The 27,978-nt window shown below is 36.7% G+C and overlaps 1 protein-coding gene across 3 annotated transcripts; it reads right to left on the reverse strand.

Annotated features, from left to right (window-relative positions):
- Positions 1–1,006: 1,006 nt before the first annotated feature.
- On the reverse strand, positions 1,007–27,718 carry ZNF624 (zinc finger protein 624). 3 transcript variants are annotated; one of them, XM_057714572.1, is made up of 6 exons: positions 27,657–27,718; positions 23,167–23,255; positions 20,913–20,978; positions 17,308–17,434; positions 16,499–16,585; positions 1,007–1,483 (listed from the first exon to the last, which is right to left on the reverse strand). In XM_057714572.1, the coding sequence occupies exons 2-6, from the start codon at positions 23,251–23,253 to the stop codon at positions 1,449–1,451; spliced, it is 402 nt and encodes a 133-aa protein (XP_057570555.1). In that variant the 5' UTR covers positions 23,254–23,255; positions 27,657–27,718; the 3' UTR covers positions 1,007–1,448. The 3 variants fall into 3 exon arrangements, with proteins under 3 accessions (XP_057570555.1, XP_057570553.1, XP_057570554.1); XM_057714570.1 differs by lacking the exon at positions 1,007–1,483 and adding an exon at positions 9,365–11,832; XM_057714571.1 differs by lacking the exons at positions 1,007–1,483; positions 17,308–17,434; positions 20,913–20,978; positions 23,167–23,255; positions 27,657–27,718 and adding exons at positions 9,365–11,832; positions 17,219–17,264.
- Between the last annotated feature and the right edge of the window lie 260 nt (positions 27,719–27,978).

Here is a 27,978-nt window from a genome sequence, read left to right on the forward strand (position 1 = left end):
CCCCGTCCCTTCCTGAAATAGCTGGAATACTCCTCCCACTCATTAGCCTATGAAATTACCCGGCCCTATAAAAACTGACAACCCCCATACCATGGTGCCTTTTCTCACCTTCTGAGATGGCCCACACTCTGTCTGCAGAGTATGTTTCTCTCTAAATCTCTAAATAAACTTCTTACCTATCACTCTGTCTCTCACTGAATTCTTTCTGTGACGAGATATCAAGAACCTGAGCTTCATTAAGTCCTGAAACCAGGTGTGTGATCTCAGTTGGAAGATCTTGGGTTTTGGCTGGGTTCAAGTCCTGGCTGCGTGGATTCAAGTTCCAATCGGAGGTACATGGTTACAATCTTTGAAAGACTGACATAGCCCAAGGACATAACATAAACTGATTAGAACCAAATGGGTCCAAGACGGTGGACAAGTCAACTACCAGGCGCCATGACAGTTCCAAGGCTGACCATGAGGGTCAAAAAGTGGGTGGTGGCTCAATTCTGGAATACTCTGCCCACTCATTAGCCTATGAAATTACCCACCCTTACAAAAACTGACAACCCCCATACCCTGGTGCCTTTTTCACCTTCTGAGATGGCCCACACTCTGTCTGTGGAGTATGTTTTTCTTTAAATAAATCCACTTCTTACCTATCACTTTGTCTCTCACTGAATTCTTTCTGTGATGAGACATCAAGAACCTGAGCTTCATTAAGTCCTGAAACCAGGTGTGTGATCTCAGTTGGAAGACCTGGGATTTTGGCCAGGTTCTAAGTCCTGGCACGTGGATTCAAGTCCCAATCTGAGGTGCATGATTTCACATCTATTGATTTTTGCTGTATTTGAAATTAAAATTGGAAAAATTTTAAATGTTTATTAATTTAATAAAAATACTATTAAACTACTACACGATATTGAAAAATGTTTTTAATAAAAACAAATCTACAAAACAAAAAAATTAGTGCAAAGAGTGGTATTATTTAAAATTTTTGCAAATCTCTTTAATGTCTCACTGGATTAGTTTGCTAGGGCTGCCATAACAAGATGTCATAGACTGGATGGCTTAAACAACAGGAATTTATTTACTCACAGTTTTGGAGGACAGAACTCCAAGATCAAAGTGTCTGCAAAGTTGATTTCTCCTGAGGCCCCTCTCCTTGGCTTGCTGGTAGCCACCCTCTTGTGGCCTCTTCACATGGTTGTCCTTTCGTGTGTACACACTGCTGGTGACTTTCTGTGCATCCAAATTTTCTCTTCTCATAAAGACACCAGTCAGATTGTATTAGGAGTCACTGTAACAGCCACATTTTAACTTATCATCTCTTTAAAGGCCCTGTCTCCTAAAACAGTCACATTCTCAGGCACTGGGAGTTAGGGTAGGAATTTGAGGGGGAACACAATTCAGTTGACAATACTGGCTCAATAGAAGACAGCTGAATTCTGAGGTCTTCTTTTGCACTAAATATTCTGCAATATCACATGCCATGCAGCTTCTGAAAAACAGCAAACTATACTCATGAGAAAAATGAGAATGGAAAAAGTAAGTAATGTCTTAGAATTATTATGAAAATAGTTCTGCTGCTCTAGGTTAACAACCAAAATAATAATTGAATGCATAATTAAATTGAATAGAGTAGAAAATGAGAAAATGAAACATATTTGATTATTCCAAAGAAAAGCAAGAAAAAGAAACAAAAGAAGAAACAGGTAAAACAAATACAGACTTACATCCAAATATATTAGTAATTACATTAAATGAAAATGGATTACACTTACCAATTAAAACACAAAGATTGTCAGACTAGATAAAAATAAGACCTGAAATATATGCTACTTACAGGAGATACACTTTAAATATAGGGAACACAGACTAAGTTAAAAGTAAAGGAAAAAGACATATACTGTGTGTATTTGTTTTCTACTGCTACATAACACATTAATGGAAACAATGGCTTAAAACAACAACTGTTTTTTAGCCCACAGCTCTGAGGGTCAGAAGTCCAAGCATGGCATGGCTGGCTTCACTGCTCAGGTCTCAAAGGCTGAAATCAAGGGGTCAACTGGGATGATTCTTGTCTGAAGGCTGAGGAAGAAGCCACTTCCAAGCTAAGTCAACTTGTCAGCAAAATTCAGTTCCTTGAAGTTACAGGACTGAGGTTCCTGTTTCCTTCCTGTTCCTGTGACTGCTGGCTTTAAGTCACAAACGGCTCTCAGTTCCTAAAGGTGCCTACATGCCTTGTCACACAGCCCCTCTGCCTGCAAAGCCAGCAATGAAGAACGCTGCTCACACTGAATCCCCTTCATATGCCAAATCTCTCTCACCAGGACGAGCCCCACACTTTTTAAGGCCTCAACTTATTTGGTCTGGCTCACTGAGGGTAGTCTCACTATTTTGAGTCAACTGATCTGGGAAAGTAATTATATTTGCAAAATCCCTTGACAAAAGCACCTAATTAGTGTTTGACTGAATAACTGGGAACTGCTTGGATATCAGGGGCTGGGAATCTAGGGGCCAATTTAGAATCCTGTCTACCACACCATGCACACACTAACCAAAAGAAAATTGCTTTGGCTATATTAACATCAGTAAATGTAGAATTTATGGCAAAAAACCATTACTAGACAGAGGATACTTGATACCGATAAAAGGGTCAACTCAACAAGAAGATAGAACAATCCTAAATTTATATGCACTGAATAATATATATTCAAGATGTAGAAAGCAAACATTAATAGAAATAAGAGAAAAAAAAAAGATAAGTCCACACACCATTCTTAGTAGCTTATACCTCAAGCAGAAAAATAAATCAGTAAAAATATAGAAGATTTGAAGAACACTATTAGCCAACGTGGTCTGATTAATATTTATAGAACATTACATCTAACTGAAGAAATTTCAAGTGAAAATTCTTATTTCCATGCTATTTTCATGTGAGCATGGAGCATTTACCAAAAGAGGCCATTGGATGAGTCACAAAGTAAGTATCAGCAAATTTCAAATGACTGAAATAATACAGTGTGTTCTTTGACCACAGTGGAAATAAGCTAGAATTTCATAATAAATAAACAGAAAATTCACAAATTCATTAAAATTAAGCAATACGCTTATGAATAACCCCAGGGTCAAGGTAGAAATAACAAAGAAGTTTAGAAAATATCTTTACCTGAATGATAATAAAAATACAACATATCAAAATCTGTGTCAGAAAAGTTAACTCAAAATGGATATATATAAAATCTAAAACCATACAGCTTCTAGAAAAAACGTAGGAGAGATAATTTCAGAACCTCAGGGAAAGTGAAGATTTCTTGGATAGGACCCAAAAAACATGACTAATTAAATGGAAATGTTAAACTGATATCCTTCAAAATAAAAATGTCTGCTTTTCAAAACACACCACTAAGTTAAAAGGGAAGCCAAATTCTGGGAGAAAATATTTACAACACATATCTGACAAAGGACTTGTGTCTAGACTACATAATCATTACCATCATCATCTAATTTTAAATGGGCAAAAAATTAATACTTCACAAAGAGAGATACAGACATTAAACACATAAAAAATGTTCACCGTTAACCATCAGAGAAATGAAAACTGAAACCACCGTGAAATACTACTACACACATTAGAAAAGCTAAAATTAAAGACTGACTTATAAACCTGAAACTGATACAATATTGTAAAGCAACTATACTTTAATAAAATTAAAAAAAATTAAAGACTGACAATACCATGAGTGGGCAAGGCTAGGAGTAACTAGAACACTTATGCATTGTTGGTGGGTTGCAAAGTGGTACACTTTGGTAAACAACATGGCAGTTTCTTATAAAATATTACATACATTTGCCATGTAACCCAGCAGCTCCAAACCTAGGTATTTCTATAACAGAAGTGAAAATATGTCTACACAAAGCTTACACATGAATGTTCACAACTGGCTTATTCATAATAGCTCTAAAGAGGAAACAATCCAAATGTCCATCAATGACTGAATGAATTGTGGCATGTTAATACTATGGGCACGAAGTACCAATCCACACAACAGAAATGAACCTCCAAATTCATGAGTGAAAAAGGCAGACAGAAAATAGTATATACTGTATGATTCCATTTGTATGAAACTCTAGAAAAGACAATTCTAATATATAGCTACAGAAAGCGCATTAACAGTTTCTTGGAATCAGAGGTGGGGATAATTTTGGGGTGATGAAAAATGTTCTATACCTTGATTTTGGTGATGGTTACACAGGTGTATGAAGTTACCAAAACTCATCAAAATATAAAGTTAAATTTGGTACAACTTATCATGTGTAAACTACATTCCAATAAAGTTGATTAAAAAAAACTTTTAGTGGATGCAGCTAAATAAGAACTTCTAAAGAAATTTAGACTTAAATATTAGCAAAAAAGGTTGAAAATCAATTATCTAAGATTTCATTTCAAGAAGCTATAAAAAGAACAATGAATCAAATTCAAATAAAGTAGATAGAAAAAATAAGAGCATGAGTCAATGAAAAGGAAATTAGCTGTAATATTAGTTAAGAGGTGGCTTTTGAAAAGATTAATAAAGTGTTAAATCCCTACAAAGCCTAACCAAGAAAACAAAAAGAGAGTACACAAATTACCAAGCCTGAAAAAGGAACATCTCTTTAGATCCTACAGATATTAAAAATATAACAAGCAGGCATTATGGATTATTTAAAGCCAATAACTAGATATTTTAATGAAATGATATAGACAAATTAGAAATAAAAATTAGCAAAATGGACACAAGAGATAGAGTATCTCAATAGTCTTATGCCTATCAAAGTAATTGAATCTATAATTTAAAACTTTCCTGCAAAGAAAACTCCAGGCTCATAGGGCTTTACTGCTGATATTTACAGAAAAGATTTACGGAAAAAAATAATAACAACTGCAATAACAAAAAACTCTTTCAGAGGGCGAAAAAGTAATTCCCAATTCATTTTATGAGCCCAGCAATATGCTGACACTAAATCCCGACAAGGCTACGACAAAAAAGGAAACATACAAGACAATCTGGACACAGACATAAAATCCTACACAAAATTTTGAAAATATAATTGAACAATACTTTTAAAAGGTAATATGACCAAATAGAATCTATTCCAGGTATGCAAGGTTGGCTTAACATTCAGAAATCAATCCAAAATTCATACAGATGAATTTTGAGAACGTTTTGCTAAGTGAAATAAGTCAGTTGCAAAATAATAAATATTTATATACGGTATCTAAAGTGGTCAAATTTACAGAGACAGAAAGAAGACAGAAAATAGAATGATAGCTTCTAGGGGCTAAGAGAAGCAGGTAAAGAGGAATTTTTATTTAATGAATACTGAATTTCAGCTTAAAAAAATGAAGAGTTTTGGATGGTGGTGATGGCTACAACAATACGAATGTACTTAATATCACTGAATGGTACACTCAGTTCAGATGGTAAGTTTTATGTGTATTTTACCACAATTTTTAAAATAAAGAAATCAATCTATATAATTCAACCACATTAACAGAATGAGAAAAACCATATGGTTATCTCAATAACTACAAACTATGTACTTGATGAAATTCCTGTCCATAAGAAATCTCAGCAAACTAGGATTTGAAGAGAATTTCCTTAATCTGATGGAGATTATCTACAAATTTATACCTTACATCATTCCTAATGGAATGTTTAGGATTTTCCTTTAAATTCTGGGAAAAAGGCAAGGATGTCTACAATCACTGCTTCTGAAGGTCCTAGCCAGTGCAATAAAGCAAGAAGAAATGGCATAAATACTGGAAAGGGTGAAGTAAGAAAGAATTTACTTTACACAGATGACATATTGTGCACATAGAAAGTCCAAAAGAATGAATGAACTATTATAATTAACAAGTGAATTTAGGAAGGTCACTGGATATAAGGTCAGTTAAAAAAATCTATTACATATATTACTTATTATATATTATATATTTAATATACTACTATATATAGTTATATATTATATGTATTAGCAAAAATCAGAAAATAAGATTAAGATAATAGCCTTTATATAATCACCAAAACATCAAATACATAACCTAACAAAATATTCAAAACTTTTATATTGAAAAAATACAAAAATTACTAAAATTAAAATGTCTATAAATGAAAAGGTATGGCCTACTAATAGACTGGATGTCTCGATATTAAGGTACCCATTCTTCCCAAAATTAATCTATATATTTGATGTAATATCCACTGAAATCCCTACTTTTTCATGTGGAATAACAAAAAATGATTCAAAAGTGCATATGAAAACGCCAAGGACATAGAATTACAGTGACAATTTTGTATAAAAGGAACAGAATTAGAAGACATACAGCACCAGATGCCAAGATTTACTGTCAATCTGTTCTAAGAATATCTGTATTCAATAGCACAATGGAACAGAATAGACAACCTAGAAACAAAACTCTCACATAGTCTGATCATCTGACTTATCACCAGAGTACCACGGCAACCCAAGGGGGAGAGGGGAAAAGATTGTCCTTTCAATAAATGATGTTGAATAAATTATATATTTGCAAGGAAAATATTAATTTTGATCTCTATTCTACACCACACATAAAAAATCAGATGGATTGTAGCCTGAGAGTGAAAAGTAAAACAGTAGCTATGCAGAAAGAAGACAATGTAGGAAAATATCCTATGACTTTGAGTTAGGAAAAGATTTCTTAAACTGGGCACAAAGAAGCAGTTATCATAAAAGAAAAGATTGATGAATTATTCATCAACGTTAAAGACTTCTGTCCATCAAAAGACATCATTTAGAGAGTGAAAAGGCAAGATGCTGATGACATATTTGTAACACAAGTATCTAAAAAATACCTTGTATCCAGAATATATAAAGAATCCTACAAATAAATAGAAAGTTATAAATAAAAACGGGCAAAAGTCTTGAACAGGCACTTCTCAAAAGATATTCAAAAAGCCAATAAACACCTAAAAGGGGACTCAACATCAGTAGAGAGTAAGGAAATGCCAGGTTTTGGCACCTTACCAGTTCATGGAAACTGCTCTAGTAAAGGGGCCCTGTGTCACCTCCATCCTCTAACCTGAAGGACACCTTTCAGTTCTTATGTCATTTGAACCTACTGACCTTACTCCTCCTCTCCCTTCTAAGGCAGGGAAGGGAGACAGGGTGTAGATGTGAGGATTTGAAGGTAAATAGAAGCAGTCAATAAAGTTAGTACCAAGTCATGTAGACTATCTGACAATAGAGTTTCTTGAGGGTAGTATTTCAAGGTCAGACCCCCAAACGTTCCAATCAGAAAGTGGTACATTTTGTCCAAAGTAGATACATCTCCTGGTAATAGTTAATAAATTTCACTGTTAAAATTCAATCAGAAATAGTCATTTCAACCACAATGTCATATTAATCATTTAAAAATTGGAGACAGCTCACATCAATCATCCACTACCCCCTTCCCAATATTAAATACTTATCCTAGCATTATGGGAGGGGTATCTGATTTTTCCTTCCGTCTTCACTGAAGTGTAGCTCTACACACCTTGTCCTTTTCTGACATCAGCTCTACACACTTTGTCCCTTTCAGACATCAGGTCCACGGTCTGTTAGGGCCTTCCAGTACCAGGATCACAGCTTCTGGGTTCCCATTTTGACTCGAGGACTCTCTTAGTATTCCCAGAGCTTCCAAGCCTTTATACATGGACCTGGAAGTTCTCGGCTCTTTCCCTCCCTGTGCTCCATCATGCAATGTTCTGCGGGACTGTACACAGACCTTCTCACCACTGCGACCTTCCCTTCAGTGCCGTGTTGAAATTGGAACTTGTCTCTGAAGCTTGCAAGTCTTCTGGTCTCTAACACAAGTTCCAGAGATTCTTGGATATGTTTTTCATCTACCTGAAATTCCTATTACCTCCTCCAAATGAAATTGAGAGGGTGGGGAGGAGGGTGGATAACTTCTTTGGAATCTAGGTGGCATCAAAACCAGCTTCCATGCTCTTAGATCTATAACCACTCCTGTCCTGGGACATAAAAGGTGCGCAATAAATTAGCTTCACAAGAAAAAGAGGTTTTTCATGTTTATGTAAATATTACATGCTCACTGGAGGGGAAAACTGAAAAATACAGAAAAGCAGAGAGAGGTAAAACATACAAACACAAACACTGGATTTTCCAACAAGTCTAAAACAACTGTCATTAACTTTTTGGAGACCATCCCTTCATTCATGGCTACCAAAAGTTCACATAAATACATATTTTATACCATACATACTGTATCTATATTTTTTAATTTTCCTAGTCTTCCCCCCCACTCTCACTACTTCTCCTTTTCTCCCTCCCTTCAAGGTAATCTATATTAACAGCCTGATGTATACTCTTCCACACGTTTCCATGCTTATCTAATCACATGCACACATATGCACATACACAAAGGCATGTGATCATCACTTTAACAAAAATGAAATCATGTACACACACACCTCTGGAATAAAGCAATTACTTATCAAAATATTGGGAAAATACCTTGAAGTCAACTAGTGTAGCTATAACTCATTTTAAAAATTACTCTCATACTGCGCCATGGTATGGCTGTATCACAATTTATTCCCCATTTCCCTATTAACTGGCATTCACTTTGTCTCCAGTTGGGTTTCTTCTTCATCTTTACAAACAATACTTTAATAAGCATCCTTATTTATGCATATGCTTTTGCACTGATGCTATTATTTCTGTAGGGCAGATTCCCAAAACGTGAGACTGCTGGGTCAAAGTGCTTTTAAGAGTTTACTTAAAATTTTTAAATATATATTGCTGGACTGCTGGTGGAAATATAAGTTATATAACCATTTGGTAAGAGTACATGGTTTGCCAAACTCCACTAGCGAAAGGTCTCTTAATTTTTGCCAACTCCATGAAGTAAAAGTAACATCTCATTGGTTGTTTTCATTTGCATTTCCCTGAATAATATTTAGTTCATAATATTTTAATAAGTTAATGCATTTGGAGTTGTTCTTCTATGGACAGCCATCTAGTCCAGGTGGATTAAAACTTAAATCATCAAAATATTAGAAACAAATTTAGGAGACTATATATAACCTGGGGATTAAGGGGACCCTTTTAACTAAAAGAGTAAATCAAGAATATAAAAAGAAAAAGATGTAAATATTTTACTATGAAAAATTAAAGACAAAATCTTTTACTACATAAAAAAGTACAAAGACACATACTAGGTTAGGAAAAACATTTGCAACATATGACAAATGATTAATATCTCAAATATATTAAGAGCACCTCCAGATTTATAAGAAATATAGACAAACCAATAAGAAAATTGGCTATATATACATACATATATATAGGCAATCCATTGAAGATAATTTGTTAAATGAATAAAATATGAAATTTGGATGAAGGCTTTCATTTGCTCTTTTTATTATGAATTTTCTTATAAATTCTAAGATTTAATATGACCAATTGCTTTTCCACATTCTTATAAAGTGTCTCTTCAGTGTGTACTTTCTGGCAAATTGCTCCTGAACATTTTCCCACATTCATAAAATATACGGTTTATAAGATTCTTGTCACATCTGGGTGATAATTCAGTTTTCTATATTAATTGAGTTTCTCTCTGATGTATTCTTTGATGTACAGTAAGGCTTGAGCTACTCCTAAAGGCTTTCCCACATTCACTACATTTATAGGGTTTTTCTCCGGTATGCATCCTCAGATGTACAGTAAAGTCTGAGTTAGTTCTGAAGGCTTTTCCACATTCCTCACATCTATAGGGCCTCTCCCCAGTATGAATTCTCTGATGTAGAGTTAGCTGTGACAGAGTAATGCAACCTTTCCCACATTCCTTACATGTATAAGGTTTTTCTCCAGTATGTGTTCTCCAGTGCACTGTAAGGTATGAACCTCTCCTGAAGGCTTTTCCACAGACATCACATTTATAGGGTTTCTCTCCACTATGGATTTTCTGATGTTCTGTGACATGTACCATCTGGCTAAATGCTTTGCCACAGTCACTACATTTAAATGGTTTCTCCCCAGTATGTGTCCTTTGGTGGGTATTAAAGCCTGAGTTACTTGTGAAAACCTTCCCACACTCATTACATTTATAGGGTTTTTCTCCAGTATGCCTTCTTTGATGCACAGTAAGCTGTGATGTATTAGTGAAAGCTTTTTCACATTCATTACACTTATATGGTTTTTCTCCAGTATGGGTCCTTTGATGTACAATAAGGTATGACTTAGTTCTGAAGGATTTTCCACAATCATAGCAGTTGTAGGGTTTCACACCAGTATGAATTTTCTGGTGCTCCTTGAGATTTACCATTTTAGTAAATGCCCTCTCGCAGTCAGTGCATTTATATGGTTTCTCTCCAGTATGAATCCTCTGATGCACAGTTAAGTGTGATTTTATTCTGAAAGATTCCCCACATTCACTACAGAGATAAGGTTTCTCCTCAGTATGAATTCTCTGATGTATAATTAGAGATGAAGAACGCATGAAGGCCTTTCCACATTCACTACATTTATAAGGTTTCTCTCCTGTATGCATTCTGTGGTGTACAGTAAGGCATGAGTAATTAATGAATGCTTTCCCACATTCATTACATTTATAGGGTTTTTCTCCTGTATGAATCCTCTGATGTTCTGTGAAATTTGCTATACGATTGAATGCTTTCCCACATTCATTACATTCGTAGGGCTTTTCCCCAGTATGAGTTCTTATGTGTACAATAAGGCTTGAATTACTTCTATAAGCTTTTCCACATTCATTACATATAAAGGGTTTCTCTCCAGTATGAATTCTCTGATGAACATTAAAGATTGTGGTATTCTTGAAAGATTTCCCACACTCAATGCATTTATATGGTTTCTCCTCAGTATGGGTCTTCTGATGTACACTAAGATACGACTTATTCCTAAAGGCTTTCCCACAATCATTACATTTGTAGGGTTTCTCTCCATTGTGAGTTTCCTGATGTCGCGCAAGCTTTGATTTATCACTAAAAGCTTTCCCACATTCACTACATTTATAGGGCTTTTCTCCAGTTTGAATTCTCTGGTGTTGATTAAGGCGGGCACACTGGCTAAAAGATTTTCCACAGACGTTGCATTGATAAGGTTTCTCCTTAGTGTGAATTCTCTGATGCACCATAAGGGATGAAGAAGCAATGAAGGCCTTTCCACATTCATTACATTTATAGGGCTTTTCTCCAGTGTGAATTTTTTTATGTTGACTAAGATATGAAGGCTGGCTGAACATTTTCCCACATTCATTACATTCATAAGGTTTTTCTTTAGTGTGAGTTCTCTGATGTTGAATGAGTAGTGACCTGTAACGGAAGGCCTTTTCACATGTACTACATTTATAGGGTTTTTCTTTATTATTGTTTTTTTTCCCTAAAGTAACTTCTGAAGCAAGGCTTATGACTTTGTTGCCTACTGTATCCTTGCAAATTTTCTTCCCCAGATGGGTATCTGTAATCAAATCTAAACTCTCTATGAAGTTTTCCTTATGCGTTTGGTATCTGCTGTGGGGGTCTTCTGTGATAACTCCTGGTTCTGGAAAAAGAACAGATCCAAATCTAAAGCTCTTCTGAATAGAAGGAATTTTCTTGTGTTTAACTATTCTTTGACTCAAATGACTCTCTTGACTATCCTGCGATCTCAATATCCTGTTACTCCATTTCCATAATCCTCCCATTCTGGTGTCCCATAGGCCATTCTCTGTGAGTTTCTCTACTATGGTCTCCGGTGATAAACGTTCTTCTGAAATATCCTTTGTTGGTATAACATTCTTGGTTGTAGGTTTGGTCTCCAACTCTGGGAGGGAAAAAGAGAAAAATCAAATGACTCCTATTTCCTAGGCTGAGGAGATTGCACTGAACAAGCTTGAGTTGATGATGAACATACGTTTTTAACTGCTTGCAAACTGGCCTTGTTTTCTCGGAATAAGGAGGTAGGGTTAAAAGAAGGCTGATTGAGCAAAGAACACAAGTAGTAAACTCAAGGAGTTTTTATCCTATTAAAAAAAATTCATTTGTGGTAACCCTTCTACAATCCAAGTTTCTCAAATATCTGCTCCTTTTCTCATTTCTTTTACAGTCAAATTTTTCAGGGAGCATTCTTCGTAAGTTATAACTACTTCCTTGCTTCCCATTTACTCCACAAACCAGACATTCGCCCCAAACAATACTTTCTATTTGTTCTCATTCTTTGTTCACCAGCTTCTTCATGAGGGCTTTCTCAAATTTCCCTGTCCGAATAGCTTTTCCAAGTCTTTGTATGTACCATTTTTTTCTTTCGATTTAGATTTTTTTAATTAAAAAAATTTATGTATATTGAAGTACAGTTGATTAACAATGTTGTGTTAATTACAGCTGTATATGTGTATATACACATTCTTTTTTAAAAATATCCTTTTCTGTATGTACCTTTTTATAGGACATTTGTGGAAGAAGACACTTTGATTTTCCAGAAAGTAGTCAAAATTAGTATAGTTCTGAATATTACAAACAGTTTCAAAATTTTCTTAAGCAATTATACTGGGGCTGGTGGTCCTACAATTTGTTTGTATATGTGAAATTAATATTTTATTTTTTAAAACACTTTTAAACTTCTTATGAATTTTAATTTATTTACAGGTAATCATATCTAAATGTTTTTTAAAAATTGAATCAAAATCTTCTGTGGTTAGTAAAATGGCTTTGGGACTTTAAAACTCAAGATAAGTAGAACTTTCAATGAATTCACAGGGTTAGACAAAGATCTGAATTCAGGGTCACCAAAAAAAGACAACTCTAGAACCCAAGGACTAAAACCCAGCTCATTTAAATGTCTAACTGAATTAAGGTGACAGGATATTTTTTTTTAGGCAAAAAGAAAAATGGCAAGAATATGACACCAGCAGAGCTGAATAAAAGAGAATATTAAAGGGAATTCTTTAAGTAGAAGAAAAATAATTCTAGGTAAAAGTTCAGAAATGAAGGAAAAAATGAAGAGGAAGAGAAGGTAAATATAGGTACACCTGAATGACTATTGACTGCATAGAAATTAATAACAATATGAGATCTGACATATATAGAATTAAGATACATAATTTTATAACATATAATTAGGTTAAACTGAATAAGCTGTTCAAGATTCTTGAAGTGTTTGGGAAGAGGAAAAATCTGTAACCACTAAACAAATAACTTAAAAATTTATAATTACCAACTGATTAGAAGGGGAATAGAAAAATAAAAGATGATAAATCTAAAGGCAGGCATGAATGGGAAGAAAAATAATATAGAACAGGCAAGATACTCTCACAATACAGGGTAGGTTTAAACATTATGTAACTGTATTATGTACAAACAGATTAAAAACTCCAGAAGATACAGGCTGTCAGATTAGTTAAAACAAAAATCTAACAAAGTGCTAATTATAAGAGAAATAAAATACAAAGATACATAAAAAATGACAGTGAGCAGATAAAAAAGATACATCATATATACAATAACCAAAAGAATGACGCTGCAGTAATATTAGTATCAGGCAAAATAGACTTTAAGGCAAAAACAATTAACAAAGATAAAGACACTTCATAATGATAAAATGTCCAATTTACCAGAAAGATACAAGAATTCTAACTTTGTTTTTACCTAAGAACACAACTTCAAAATACATAAAGCAAAAATTAAAGAACTAAAATAAGACACTGACAGATCTATACTCATAGTAGGAGACTTTAAAAAAAAATCTCAGTAACTGATAGAATATGCTGACAATCAGCAAGTAGACAGACTTTAGCAATATAACTAACAAACTTGACATCTATAACAGCACTCAATACCTACAGACTACACATTTTTCCAAGTGCACACAAAATATTTACAAAAATTGGCCAGGTGGCAAAGCAAATTTCAAGGAACCTGCAAAGACTGAAATCATACAGAGAATGTTCTCTGACCACAGTAGAACTTAAGACAACAAGATAATTAGAAAATTCCCATATGGTACAAAATTAAGAAAAATACCTCCAAGTAACCTGAGGGCCAAAGACATCACAATGGAAATGATCAAATACTTTGAACTCAATAATTATGAAGGTGCTACATAAAAAAAACTATGGTAATCTTGGTAGTTTTAAATACAATAGAAAAAAGAATGGCTAAAATCAGTATGTATCCAACTCAAGAAGTTAGAAAAGACCAGCAAATGAAACCCTAAGAAGGTGAAAATAATGAAAGAGAATAAAGTAATGAAACAGAAATCAAACACACAGTAGCAAAGATCAAAAATTATTTTTGAAAGCCAAATAAGATTGCTAAATCCTAGCAAGACTGATTAAGAGAGAAAATACACAAAAATTTTAGTATCAGGAATAAAAAGGAGGCACTCCTTCAGATTCATATAGAAGTTGACAGATAAACAGAGGATAGTGTGCTCCAGATTTAAATTTTACATTAAGTGGATCGATTCCTAGACAAACACAACTTACTAGACTGAAACAAAAAAAACATAAAATATGAATAGTCCTACAACTACAAAAGGAATAGAAGCTGTAATTAAACACCTTCCTCAATAAAAGCTTCAGGCCAACATGGTTTCCATGCGAGTTCCATAAAATGTCTCACTTCCTCTCTCTCAGAGCTCCTTCCCATGCTGCCTGCAAACTGAGGGCCTTGCTTTGTAGTTTACTAAGAAGCTATCATAACAGGATGTTTCCATCTTCCCCACCAGTTGACTGAGATCTGCTCCCATCTACCCCATTTGGCCTAGTGTTACCTCAGGAGAGGTGGCCTCCCTGTCTATCAGGGGTAAATCTCACCTTCTCCATTCTTGATTTTATCCCCTTTCATTCTCTCAGACACTTCCGTTCTTCAGTGACCCCACCCTGTCGTGCAACATCAATTCTCCCTCTCCATCGGGACATCATTCCTATTAGCACTCAAGCTTCCATCTCAAAAATGAAAGAGTTTTCTGGGGTTTTTATTCCTTACTTTCTTCCAGCCACTGCCCCACTTCTCTTTCCCTCTTCATGTGGAGGAGGGCTTTCTCAAAGAGTCTTCTAAACTATTTCCAATGTCTACTTTTCATTCACTCTCTAAAAAATATATATATAACATTCGCGATCTAAAAATAATATATGTAACATGTGCACGTTATGGATGGCATAATAAAATAAATATGCAAATGATCTAGAATCCATTATTCCTTTCCATTTCTACCACCAACCCTAATGAAAGTTACTATAGTCTTTTGCCTGGACTATTTTAACAACCTCTTTACTGACTACCTGCTTTATGCCCTTAAGTTCAATTTCCATCAACAGGGTTATTTCCCCCAAATCCTTTATTAAAACCTTTCAGTGCCTTCACACTTACTTTGATTAGAATCCACACTCCTTATCATGGTCCACAGAGCCCTGAACAGACAGTCTCCTGTCTGACTCTATCTTATTCTATACAGTCTCCCTCTCCTTCCAGGCAGCTTCCTCAGAATTCTAGAATGCAATACACTATGTTCTGCTGCCTGGAATGCTCTTCTTCTCTTCCCACGGCTGGCTTCTTCTGATTCTTCAAGTTTCACCTTAAATGTCACCTCAGAAGCCTTCCCCGATCACATTAACTGAAGGAGGCACCCTCATCCTGATCCCAATTACTCTTTCACATCCTCATAGCTAAGTTATTATAACCATTATTTAGCTTGCTTTTGTTTATTTACTTGTCAGTTATCTATTTCTCAAAATTTGATCTTCATGAGAGCAGGGACCTGGTCCATCTTACTGCTGTAGACACAATACTTAACTCACTTCACAGCAGAGATAAGCATTAAATATTGATTGTTCAATATTAATAGATATTGGTTAAGTAGATAAACACTGTTTTTTGATTCTCAACGGATTTACTGCTTGTATTCTCAATTAGTTAAGATCCTGGAGAAGAGGAGGAGGGTTCCCCTGGTTTCAGCAGGCTTGAAGGTGAAGAAAGTTAAATAATCAGTCAATAGGTTTAGCTTAAAAGAAATCAGTGGTGATCTCTAAGAAAGCACTTTCAGGAAAATTAATGAAGGAAGAGATATCAAACAATGGTTAAACAAATGAGAAATGTGTAAAGTTAACTGGAGAGGACAGAACTGAAGGGGATATTTTATGCATGTCTGAGTGAAGAAGAAATGAAGGAATAATTATGAAAATAATGTCCCCAAGAAAGTAAATTAGGATGTGATGGGAACTAGAAGTAGAGGGCAGAGACGGGGGAGAGGGAAAAGGAGAGGGGAAAAGAGGGGGAAAGGGAAACAGAGGGAGAGAGGGAGGGAAGGCAGGAGGGAGGGAGGGGGGGAGGGAGGAAGGAAGGAAGGTGTAGGGAGAGAGGAAGAGAGAGGGAGAATCTTTTCCTCTGAGATAGCTTTGAGCAAAGATACCCCCCAAAATATTTCTGATGTTCTGCTCCATCCATGAGCTATCAACTTCAAATAAATCCCACCCTGGTTCTTATTAACTCACCTGAAATTGAAATTTCTCTCACTACCACCCATGGTCCTTTTCCATCCTCCAAATGAGATATCATGTCTGGTTTGGAAACTGCAAGTCCTGTTCAGAGAAAAATGAATAGGATTTGATTGTGCCTATGAGCAAGAACTAGGGCCAAGTTCAGTCTCAGCTCGTGATCTTCTGTGCAGAGTGGCTACACAAGAAGTTCTAGAGCTGCACTATCCAATGCAGCTGCAAACAGCTACCTGTGGCTATTTTAATTCTGAATTTAAATTAAAATTATGTAAAATTTAAACTCCAGTTCTTCAGTTGGACTAGCCAGATTTCAAGTTCTCAATAGCCACAGTGTAGTGCCTGCCACACTGGACGGCACAGATACAAAACACTGCCATCGTAGGAGAACATTCTACTGTACAGCAGTGTTGTAGAGAATTACAAAGGTACCTCAAAGAAGCTCAACACTATGATCCCAGGTTTGGGAATAATCTCAGTTTAGAAAGAAAAACAGACATATTTGTTCCTTTCTTTCTAGAGGCACTGATAACTCTTACTCATGGAAATGACTAGAAAAAACTTTAGTCCTATTGGAGGGACTGTCAATAATTGCCAAGATTCCAATCAAATATGTATTTCTTACTCTACAATTGGCAGACCATTGAGTTAACAGCAAGAGATAGCATAACTCCCAACAATATGCCCCTAAGATTGAGATTTTAATGCTTAGATTCTAACCCAAAATTCAGTTAAGTACTTCAGAGGGTCTATATCTTCAGTAAACCCGGTCCAGTGGGCAGATACATAAACCTGGAGGTTATCTTTACCCAAGGAGACAAGATTCCTATAATTCTCTAGCATCACATCCTTGTGCAGGTTCCTTTGTGTAGGGTCCATCAACCTCCACTCTTCCAATGTGAAGTCTATAGCCACATCTTTAAATGTCACTGATTCCTAAAATAAATACAGAGATCACTCAGGGACTGTAAGTTAGACCTATCAGGCAGATTAACACATACAAAACTGTGGAAGAAATCTAGAAAACTAGTAGTTTCCACCCAAATCATCTTTCCTCCCTCAAAATCCTGCCTTATGTATAATATCAACTATTTTTCAGTTCTATAAAATATGGCTTAATAAAAGACAGTTTATCAATCAGGTTGTAGATACAAAATATTATAAGCTCTCTGAGAAAGAAACATAAGAAATCATGAGACTTTGGGGAGCTTCTTCAGTCAGGATATAAAATATATGTACATGTGCTTGTAAAAAAATATCAAAGAATGAGCCATAAAATTGTTTTCATGGTTACCTATTGGAGGAAGGGGGAAACAGTGAAGAGGACTAGAAGCTAGATTCTCTTGAATGTTTCTTGTTTTTTAGATTTGACTTTTGAATCATGTAAGTATATTATCATAAAAGAAAAACTAAACTTAAAAAAGCAATTCCTAAAAATTAAAAGTAAAATGAAACCAGCTGGTGGCATAAACATTCATCAGAGAGGAACTATTTTGAGTATCTTTAAAACACAGTAATTTTTCTGTACATCTCTTGTGAGATATATCCTGAGGAGAAACAGAATTGCAAAAACCAAAACAACACATTTTCCAGTAAAATAATCATATTGTTGGTGGCAGTGATGGAAATGCTATTTTGTAACTGCTGTGTGTGTCGTGTTGGATAAAGCAAATTAGTATATTGATATCATTGAAAGCTAATAAATTTGACATGGGAGAAAGAAGATATAAATGTAATATCAACGAGATTGAGAAATCCAAAACTGAATTGGAAATATCGGTATAAACTCAAGAAGTATTTTATGGAAAACACCCCACATACTTCCTAGCTTCATCCACTGAATAGGTCTAGAAACAATAACCAAAAAGATACCATTATGCAGTCTAGACTGTGGCCCCTACAGATTATTTTCCACTAAAAGAAACCAGGGCCTAGGACTCTCTGTCATACTAAAAAGCAAGGACTACCAAAGACTAGGAGGATCATGTCTGAGACGTGGGAGACAACTTGAAGAGGCTCTCATGGGCCAAAGATGGGACAATTTAAGCATCCATAAGAAAAATAATCAAATGGATTTCAAAAATATCTAATACATTTAAAATTATGATTTCATTATAAATCTAAAAAGATACTCATTGATCATCTTTGTAGGATGCCTGGAAAATGGTAAATAAAGAGAAAGAATCAACCCTTTGCTCTTCTTTTCCCATGCAAACACAGAGTTCTCATAGTAATAAAATGTAATCAGATGGTTGATGAGGAGAGGTCTTTATGGAAGTACACCAGCTAACACGTGAAGAAGGAATGAAAAAATGAGAACATCACCATTGTGCAACCTCTAATGAATTAAAGGGTTATCAGTGGCTGCTAACACACCAAAGAGGCTTCAACTAGACACTATGTAGCTTCTGGTGGTAGATACCAAAAATATGAAATACCAATGCCAAAAAATTTTTAAAAAGTCAAAATCTGAATCTGATCAAGCCTCTAGATTTAACTAACAATGTAAGGAAATACAGGAGACAGAGGAGCATGTTAAAAAAAAGAAATGGGGATGCAATCAGCAAAATCCATGTTGTGTGAAATTCTAAATCAACGCTGTTCAATAGAAATATGATGCAGGACTTCCTAGGTGGCATAGTGGTTAAGAATCCACCTGCCAACGCAGGGAACACGGGCTTGAGCCCTGCTCCAGGAAGATTCCACATGCCAAGGAGCAACTAAGCCCGTGCACCATAACTATTGAGCCCGTGCTCTGCAGCAAGAGAATCCACGGCAATGAGGAGCCTGCACATCACAACAAAGAGTAGCCCCCGCTCACCACAACAAGAGAAAGCTCGTATGTAGCACTAAAGACCCAACACAGCCAATAAATGGAAAAAAAAAAAAAAAGAAATATAATGCAAATCACAAATGTAATTTTAAATTTTCTAGTAGTCACATCAAAAATAAAAACAGGTGAAATTAGTTTTAACAGTATATTTTAATTAGTCTAATATGTACAAAATATTATAATTTCAGCATGCAATCAATGCAAAAATTATTCATGAGATAACTTACATTATTTTCTGTTATCAAGTCTTTGAAATATGTTGTGTATTTTACATTTAGAGTACACCTCAACTTGAACTAGTCACATTTTAGGTGCTCAACAGCCACATGTGGCTAGTGGCTCCTGTACTGGGCAACACAGCTCTAAAATACAAATGACTTGGTTTCTTCAATAAATGATTACAAAGGGAAAAAAAGAGGGAGGGGGAACCTCTAGATTAAAAGCGACCTAAGAAACAATATCAGCTAAAATGACTCAACTGGGGAAACAAATACCAAATTAATACGTGATAATATTAAGGCTTACTGTTAATTTTTTGGCTATAATAATGGTATTATACTTAAAGCTTAAAAATCTGTTATGGATATTAATATAGAATGACATAGTTGTAGATGAGATTACATAATGTCTTGGATTTGCTTCGAAATAACAGATGAAATGTGACTGCCACTGCTGTTAACTGTCAAAGGTTCAATGGGACTCAACCAACTACTCCCCTCTCTGGCGTAAGCGTAGTTCATATTATTTGTCAGGTACTGATAATGAGGGCTTTTAATGTAATGACTGAATCCTCACAATAATGAAGGTGCTATTTACAGATAAGGCAACTGAGGCATGGACACGTTAGGTGTCTTGCCTAAGTTCACAGAAAACACAAACTCAATTCAAATCCAGGTAGTTTGGTTCCAAAATTCAAACTCATACTTACTTACTACACTCTGGTAAATTAAGAACCCTAATTAGCTGACTCATCAGGCAAAGGTCTCAAGTGAGCTCATATTTGGCTAAGGTCTGCTGTATATCAGGAGAAACAGATACCCTCTGGAGTGTTTTCCTGCCATACAGATATGCAAGCTTGTCAAGTTGTTTAAATCTTTTTATTTATTAGGCCCTCAAAGTTTGTAAAGCATGTTTCATATAATTCTGCTAATAATAAAACATGGCTAACATGAGAGTAATAATGGTTCATAAACTGTTAATATTGTTAATCACTTCACACATAACTCAAATTATAATGAACTTACTGGGCTTGTTTTCTTTTCCCATCTGGAGCTAAGCCCCAGGAAAAATCTAAGAAGGCCCTCCGCTCTCACCTCTGGCTACTTTGAGGCTCTGCAAGCAAGAAGTGAAGTATGTGACACAGGATACTTCATCATCAAGAATTATAATGTGTCAAATCGGGACTGTTACCACTGAGAGAAATGAAATCTATCAAAATGACGCTATCAGCCCTGGGGTTACCACATCTATCAAGCAAGATGGTATTCATGGTGAACTTGCAATGTGTTGGAACATTAAGAATTAGAGCAGTTAAAGAGATGCTGTCTCTTCATTCCCCTCAGATACAATGCCAAGTATTACCTTTACCAATTCTGGTTCTTCTGCCTGGAGGTGAAGATCTTCATCTGGCAGGGAAACTTCAGGACCCTAAGGGGATATTGGATAAGATCACTCAGTTGACAGGCTGCCTACTACCTACAGCAGAGCATCAACAAGCACCACCAGTCCACGTGGATGCGGTGTATATGAGATCACCTCTTTTACTGTTTTATTTAGGGATGAAATTAAGGTCTCATAGCAACATCCAATCATAATCTTCTTTCACCTTGTTTGAGACGACAACACACACAAGACTGAGAAAGATATAACTGGATAGTTTTTAAAGGAGACTTTTAACAAATAACCTATCAAAACAGAAATAAAATAAAAATAAAAATAAACAAAAATAAACTTCTAATAAGGAGTCTTAGATGCTAAATAATTCTCTTTTTTCCTATGAGGATGAAATCTGTTTCTCGGAAATTATCTATCTTGCTCAAGAATAATATTCAAAACCTACTAACACCATCTGTTTTCTACAATCGGAAGATCATTATCATGCCTGGGGGTTGGGGGGGGCGTGTCTCAGTACTCAATCAGGGAATATTTCAGGGACATCTCACAACATTGTTTTCCTTCAAACCTTACACCCTATATGCCTATAAGGACCTGATTTTACAACTGAAATGAAATTTTACTAAACCTTCTAGCAGTACTTACTGATTTTAGATTTTGTGCCATTTTTAAAAGTTACGGATAATAAAACTACTAAATTTCATTGAAAAAAATCTTATCCTAGTTCTTCCCTTTCAAGTTCTTATCTTAAAAAATACAAATATTCAGCTTCCAGAAAATTAATGATGATGCAAACCTCAACCTCTGATAATCAGAGATGGGTTTGATCAAGCCTATACAAGACAAATACTTTAGATCTACTGATAAAGTGAAACATTTTGATTTTCATTTATCTTTTCAAGGGTATGTCTTAAGGACTATTTACATGTTATATATTCTTGCTACAAAGAATAAAAAATCACTACTATAGGTTATTATGGACCATTACTATAACAAATTATATTTGTTGGTACTACTTTCTGAATCTCCTATTTCAAAAAGTCACTTCTAAAATACAGCTTTAATCACATGAATACCCACCTCAAACACACACACACACACACACACACACTTAAATGTCTTCAGGGAAACATGAAAAGATTCAGCTTAAATGTCTAAATGCTAGTCCTGTCTTTCACAAATTTCCATCTTGAATCACTAGCTCACTCACTGTTCTCTGCCTCAGCACCTTGCCTTCTCACCTAAAGTACTCTCACAAATAATTTACTACAATTTATTTTTTTTATTCTTAACATTTATCTATTTATTTATTTATTTTGGCTGCACTGGGTCTTACTTGCCGCATGCAGACTTCTCCATTGTGGCATGCGTGTAGGATCTAGTTCCCCGACCAGTGACCAAACCTGGGCCCCTTGCGTTGGGAATGTGGAGTCTTACCCACTGGGAAGTCCCATTTTATGACAATTTAAATCCCACTTGTAATTGGGTACCATCTGAAATCTAACCATCCTCATGAGCTTTCCATGACCGACTTAGCCCCTACTAATAATCCCATTTCTTTCCTTACATAGCACTCATCAGCTTTATCATATGGCTCAGCCACTATCATTCACCTACATAAATTATGCAACTATTTCTTTTGCATGCCTAACCTCAGTGAGACTGTAAGCTCCCTACAGCCAAGCACTGTGTCTTAAACAACTTCTTTCTCTCCATGTCATCTATTAAGCTTGATCACTTCTTAATGGGTAGCAAAGAGGAGAACACTAAGCGTGGGCACAAGGGGAATGGTCCCTATGAATTAGGGTGTTTATATATGCATATGTGTGTGTAGGTGTTTTTTCTCCTTTCAAAATTTCCTAAACAAAATTTTACAATTGGAAAATATTCCATCCTACTACCCTATAAATAACTGAAACTTCCTGGGAACATTACAAAGTTAACATCATAAATCAATTTCCCAGACTGTCTATCATATCTAAAGATAGTGCAGATATTTTTTGCAAGATAGTGTGTCTTGATATTTGTTTCAATACACATAGTGAATCTTCCTGTGGATTACAAGATTTACTATGATGAAACCAATTTTCACAGATCAAACAATTTGATTCAGTTACCAAAAGGGGAATGGGTGAGGTAGAAAAGTCACACGACTCTGGGAAAAGTAGATGTGCTCTCAAACCAGGACAACAGGTCAGAACCAGAGGAAACCCCAACTTACCAGAGGCCCACGTGAAAAAACCACAGCAGCCATAATCTCTTCTTCTGGGCTCCCCTCTCTGGAAAGAGTAGAGTCCTGCAAAGACATAACTAAGAAAGAGATATAAGCCATGAAAACCAATTCTGCCTTGGAAATCTCAGACCTACCAAGTCGGAATCTTGACATTACAAGTAAGTATGACTTCTTTGAAGAATACAAGTTCACCCCCAAGATTAGTGAGGGAATAGGATTCTTACTAGTGTAGATCTTGAGACTTTAATACCACTAAATGTAGTCACAGCTAACAGATCAGATATTGTACAAGGAGGTTTTAAACTACTTTCTCACTTGACCTTCACATCACCCAATGGAAACTACATTCCCATTCCACAGATGAGGAAACCGAGGCTTAGAAAAATTAAACTATTCTACCCAAGGCCAAGTAGGATTCCGAATCAGTCTAATTCTAATGCTCACACCTTTTCCACTACATCAACGTGCTGTGTGTTGTGAAAGAAGACAATTCAATCTTTACTTGTCACAATCACCTCCTCATCTAACAATGAAATAATCTAATAATCTCTTCCCCACCCCCATCTTTCCTATGAAGAGTCAATTTACTAACACTTTCACAGACCTCAGCTTCATGTAAAGAGAATACCACAACTTCCAAACTTCAAAGATATTAGAGAGCTTGACATACCTCTCTCAGTCTTATATTCAAATAGACCTTTATCTATCCTTTCTATATCAGGCAAACCCAAATAAAAAGGAAGCAAGGATAACAATGATAATATAAGAGAAAGTGGAAGACAATGCATGAAGCATTGAGCAGCAGTCCTTCTATACCGAAAAAAGTTAAATGCCTAATAAAGGTTCCACACTGTGGAGAAACAGGGCGGCAGAGACCTCGTTCAGATACCCGGGACACTGATTCTGATTTTTGTCTTTGGTTAAAGATACGGCGTTGCTGATGCTGAGTTTGGTTTGAAAACAAGAAGAGCCTAAGGTTTGTAAACATTCTCTTAAAAGGGCATAGTTGCAGAATGATGCTATAAGGCATATAAAAGAGCAGTGGCACAGTGAGAACTGAGCTTTCCAGATCTTTTGAAATTCTACTTATTAATAACAGTTTCCTAGGCAGTGTGACATTCTCACCATCCGTAGAGCTTCTGGAGCCCAAAGGAATCTATGCTGAATTATGCCGAATCTGTCCCTGCCTTACATGGACAATTTACCTCCATTAAGAATGCACATCCAAGAGCTCTGTGCTCAAACGTATACTCTCAAGACCCGCAGCATCAACATCACCAGAGAGCCTGTGACACATGCAAGACCGCAGGGCCAACTCCAGAAGCTACTGAATCAGAACCAGCCTTTTGTTAAGATCTCCAGGTGATTCCTACGCACACATTAAAGTTTAAGACACACTGGTCTAAAATAGGTCATTCCAATAAATTGGACAACCTAGAAGAAACGGATAAATTCCTAGAAACAGACAACTTACCAAGACTAAATCATGAAGAAACAGAAAATCTAACAGACTGATCACTAGCAAGGAGACTGAATCAGCAATCAAAACTCTCCCAATGAACAAAAGTCCAGGACCATACGTCTTCACTGGTGAATTCTACCAAATGTTTAAAAAAGAATACCAATTCTGTCCAAACTCTTCCAAAAAATAGAGGAGGAGGGAACACTTCCAAACTCATTTTATGAAGCCATCATTACCCTGATACCAAAATCAAGCAAGGGAACTACAAAAAAAGAAAATTACAGGTCAACATCCTTGATGAGCACTGACACAAAAATCCTCAAAAAATATTAGCAAACTGAATTCAACAATACATTAAAAGGATCATTTACCATGATTAAGTGGGATCTATTCTATGGATGCAAGGATGGTTCAACATCTGTAAGTCAATAAATGTGATATACCACATTAACATAATGAAGGATAAGAATCATATCCTCTCAATAGAGGCGGAAAAAGCATTTGACGAAATTCAACATCCATTTATGATAAAAACTCTCAACAAAGTGGGTACAGAGGGAATGTACCTCAACATAATAAAGGCTATATATGGCAAGTCCACATAGTGTTGTAAGTTCTTTAGGCAAGAAAAAGAAATAAAAGGCATCCAAATCAGAAAGGAAGAATTTTAATTGTCACTTTTTGCAGATGATATGGTTTCACACATAAAACCCCCAATAGGCCCTGCCAAAAACTGTAAGAATTAGTAAAAAAAAATTTAGTAAAGTTGCACAATATAAAAATCAATATACAAAAGTCTGCTGTGCTTCTATACACTAATAATGAACTATCACAAAGACAAATTAAGAAATCAATCTCATTTACAATTTCTTAAGAAAAGAATAAAACACCTAGGAATAAATTTAACCAAGGAAGTGATAGACCAATATATTGAAGACTTTAACACATTAGATGGAAAGATAGTCCGTGCTCATAGATTAGAAGAATTAATGTTGTTAAAATGTCCATACTACTCAAAGCAATCAATCTATCAATCTATAGTTTCAACCCAATATCCATCAAAATTCCCAAGGCATTTTTCACAGAAGTAGAACAAATAATTCTAAAATTTGTATAGAATCACAAAAGATCCCAAATTGCCAAAGCAATCTCGAGAAAGAAGAACAAGGCTGGAGGCATCATGCTTCCTGATTTCAAACTATATTACAAAGCTACAGTAATCAAAACAATATGGTACTGGAAAAAGAAGACACAGATTGAGGGAAAAGAATAGAGTACAGAAATAAACTCACACATAAATGTGCAATTAATTCACAACAAAAGAGCCAAGAATATACAATGGGGAAAGAATAGTCTCTTCAATAAGTGGTTTTGCGATAACTGGACAGTGACCTGCAAAAGAGAAATTGGACCACTAACTTACACCATACGTGAAGATTAGCTCCAAATGGATTAAGTAATTGAATATAAGATCTGAAACCATAAAACTCGTAGAAGAAAACATAGGCAGTAAGCTCCCTGACAGTGATCTTGGTGATGACTTCTTGGACAGCAAAAGCGAAGGCAACCAAAGCAAAAATAAACAAGTGGAACTACATCAAACTAAAGTTTCTGCACAGCAAAGTCAACAAAATGAAAAGGCAACCTATGGAATAGGAGAAAAATATGTGCAAATCATACAGCTGGTAAAGAGTTAATATAAAAAAATATAAAGAACTCATACAACTCAATAGGCAAAATGCACACAATCTGATGTAAAAAATGGGCAGGGATAAATAGACATTTTTCCAGAGAGGACATACAGATGGCTAGCAGGTTCATGAACAGGTACTCAACATCACTAACCATCAGGGAAATGCAGATAAAAACAATGAGATATCATCTCACATGTTAGAATGGCTATTATCAAAAAGACAAGAAGTAACAAGTGTTGGCAAAAACGTGGAGAAATGGTAACACTTTTGCACGGCTGGTGGGAACGTAAACTGGGACAGCCACCATGGAAAACAGTATAGAGGTTACTTCAAAAATTAAAATTGTAACTACAATTTCCAGCAATTCCACTTGTGGATATTTACCTGAAAGAAAAGAAAACATTAACTCCAAAAGATACCTGCACCCCCATGTTCACCGCAACACTATTCACAACAGCCGAGACATGGAAACAACTTAAGTGTCCATGTTTGCATAAATGCACAAAGTGTGGTATATGCCTACAGGGGAATATCAGCCACAAAAAAGGAGGAAATCCTGCCATTTGTGACAACACAGGTGGACCTTCAGGGCACCATGCTAGGTGAAACAAGTCAGAGAAAGACAAATATCCAACGACCTCACTTATATGTGGAATCTAAACCCCCCCCCCACCCCGCGACACATGACTGGCGGTCAGGGAGGGGGGTCGCGAAACGGCTGAAGGTGGTCAAAAGGTACACAACTCCGGGTATGAGATAAGTCAGTCCCGGGGCTGTAACGCACAGCTAGGTGACTAGAGTTACTAACACTGTGCTGCGGGAATTCCCTGGCAGTCCAGTGGTTAGGCCCCAACACTTTCAGGAGGCGCAGGTTGGATCCCTGGTCGGGGAACTAAGGTCCCGCAAGCCACGCCTGCAACCAAAAAAAAAAAAAAAAGAAAAGAAAAAAGAAAAAACTGTGTTGCACATGTGGAAGTTGAGCTGGCCGGAAAGGCTGCCTGTTTCCCAAAGGCAGGAGAGCGGCACCTATCAGGGTCGCGCTACCGAAACCCAGGTCCCTCCGCGCGGGTCGGCGCCCGGGAGCCCAGTGCTCCCGGCTCCAGCCCGCCCGCTTCTCTCTCCGCCCCCCTCCCCCTCCGTCCCTGCGCGGCCGCCGCCCCCGCGCCGCCAGGCTGCCGCCTTCTGAGGGTGCCTCCGGGGTGGGCGGGTCAGCTCCGGGCCCGGGGCTCCGCCGACAGCGGCCCCGCCCCGCACGCCGCCGGGAGCCGAGCGCATTGGAAGGGGCGGCGGGAACCGGGCCGGGCGCCCGGGGCGACGAGTACCTGGCGGCCGCCTGAGGACAGGGCGCTCCCGTAGCAGGGCGGGAAAGCTTCCAGCAATGGCGCCCGCGGCGGAGCGGCCGCGGAGGGCAGTGCGCTTGCGCAGCCTGCAAGGACCACGGCGCCCAGAATCCTCCGCGCCGCCGCTCGGCGCTTTCATCTCGTCTTTGCCCTGAAGATGGAGTTGGCGTGGCTGAAGGTGTGTGGGACCTGAGAAGTTCAGTCGGATGGAGAGGTCACGGTTGTGTGTCAAGCACTAGTACTAGTCACACGAAGAGTGACACAGCCCTTTCCTCAGAGCACGTCATAAAGCCATTGAGTGAAC

This window comes from Hippopotamus amphibius, chromosome 17, assembly GCF_030028045.1.
Source record: "Hippopotamus amphibius kiboko isolate mHipAmp2 chromosome 17, mHipAmp2.hap2, whole genome shotgun sequence".
Classification (NCBI taxonomy): Eukaryota; Metazoa; Chordata; class Mammalia; order Artiodactyla; family Hippopotamidae; genus Hippopotamus; species Hippopotamus amphibius.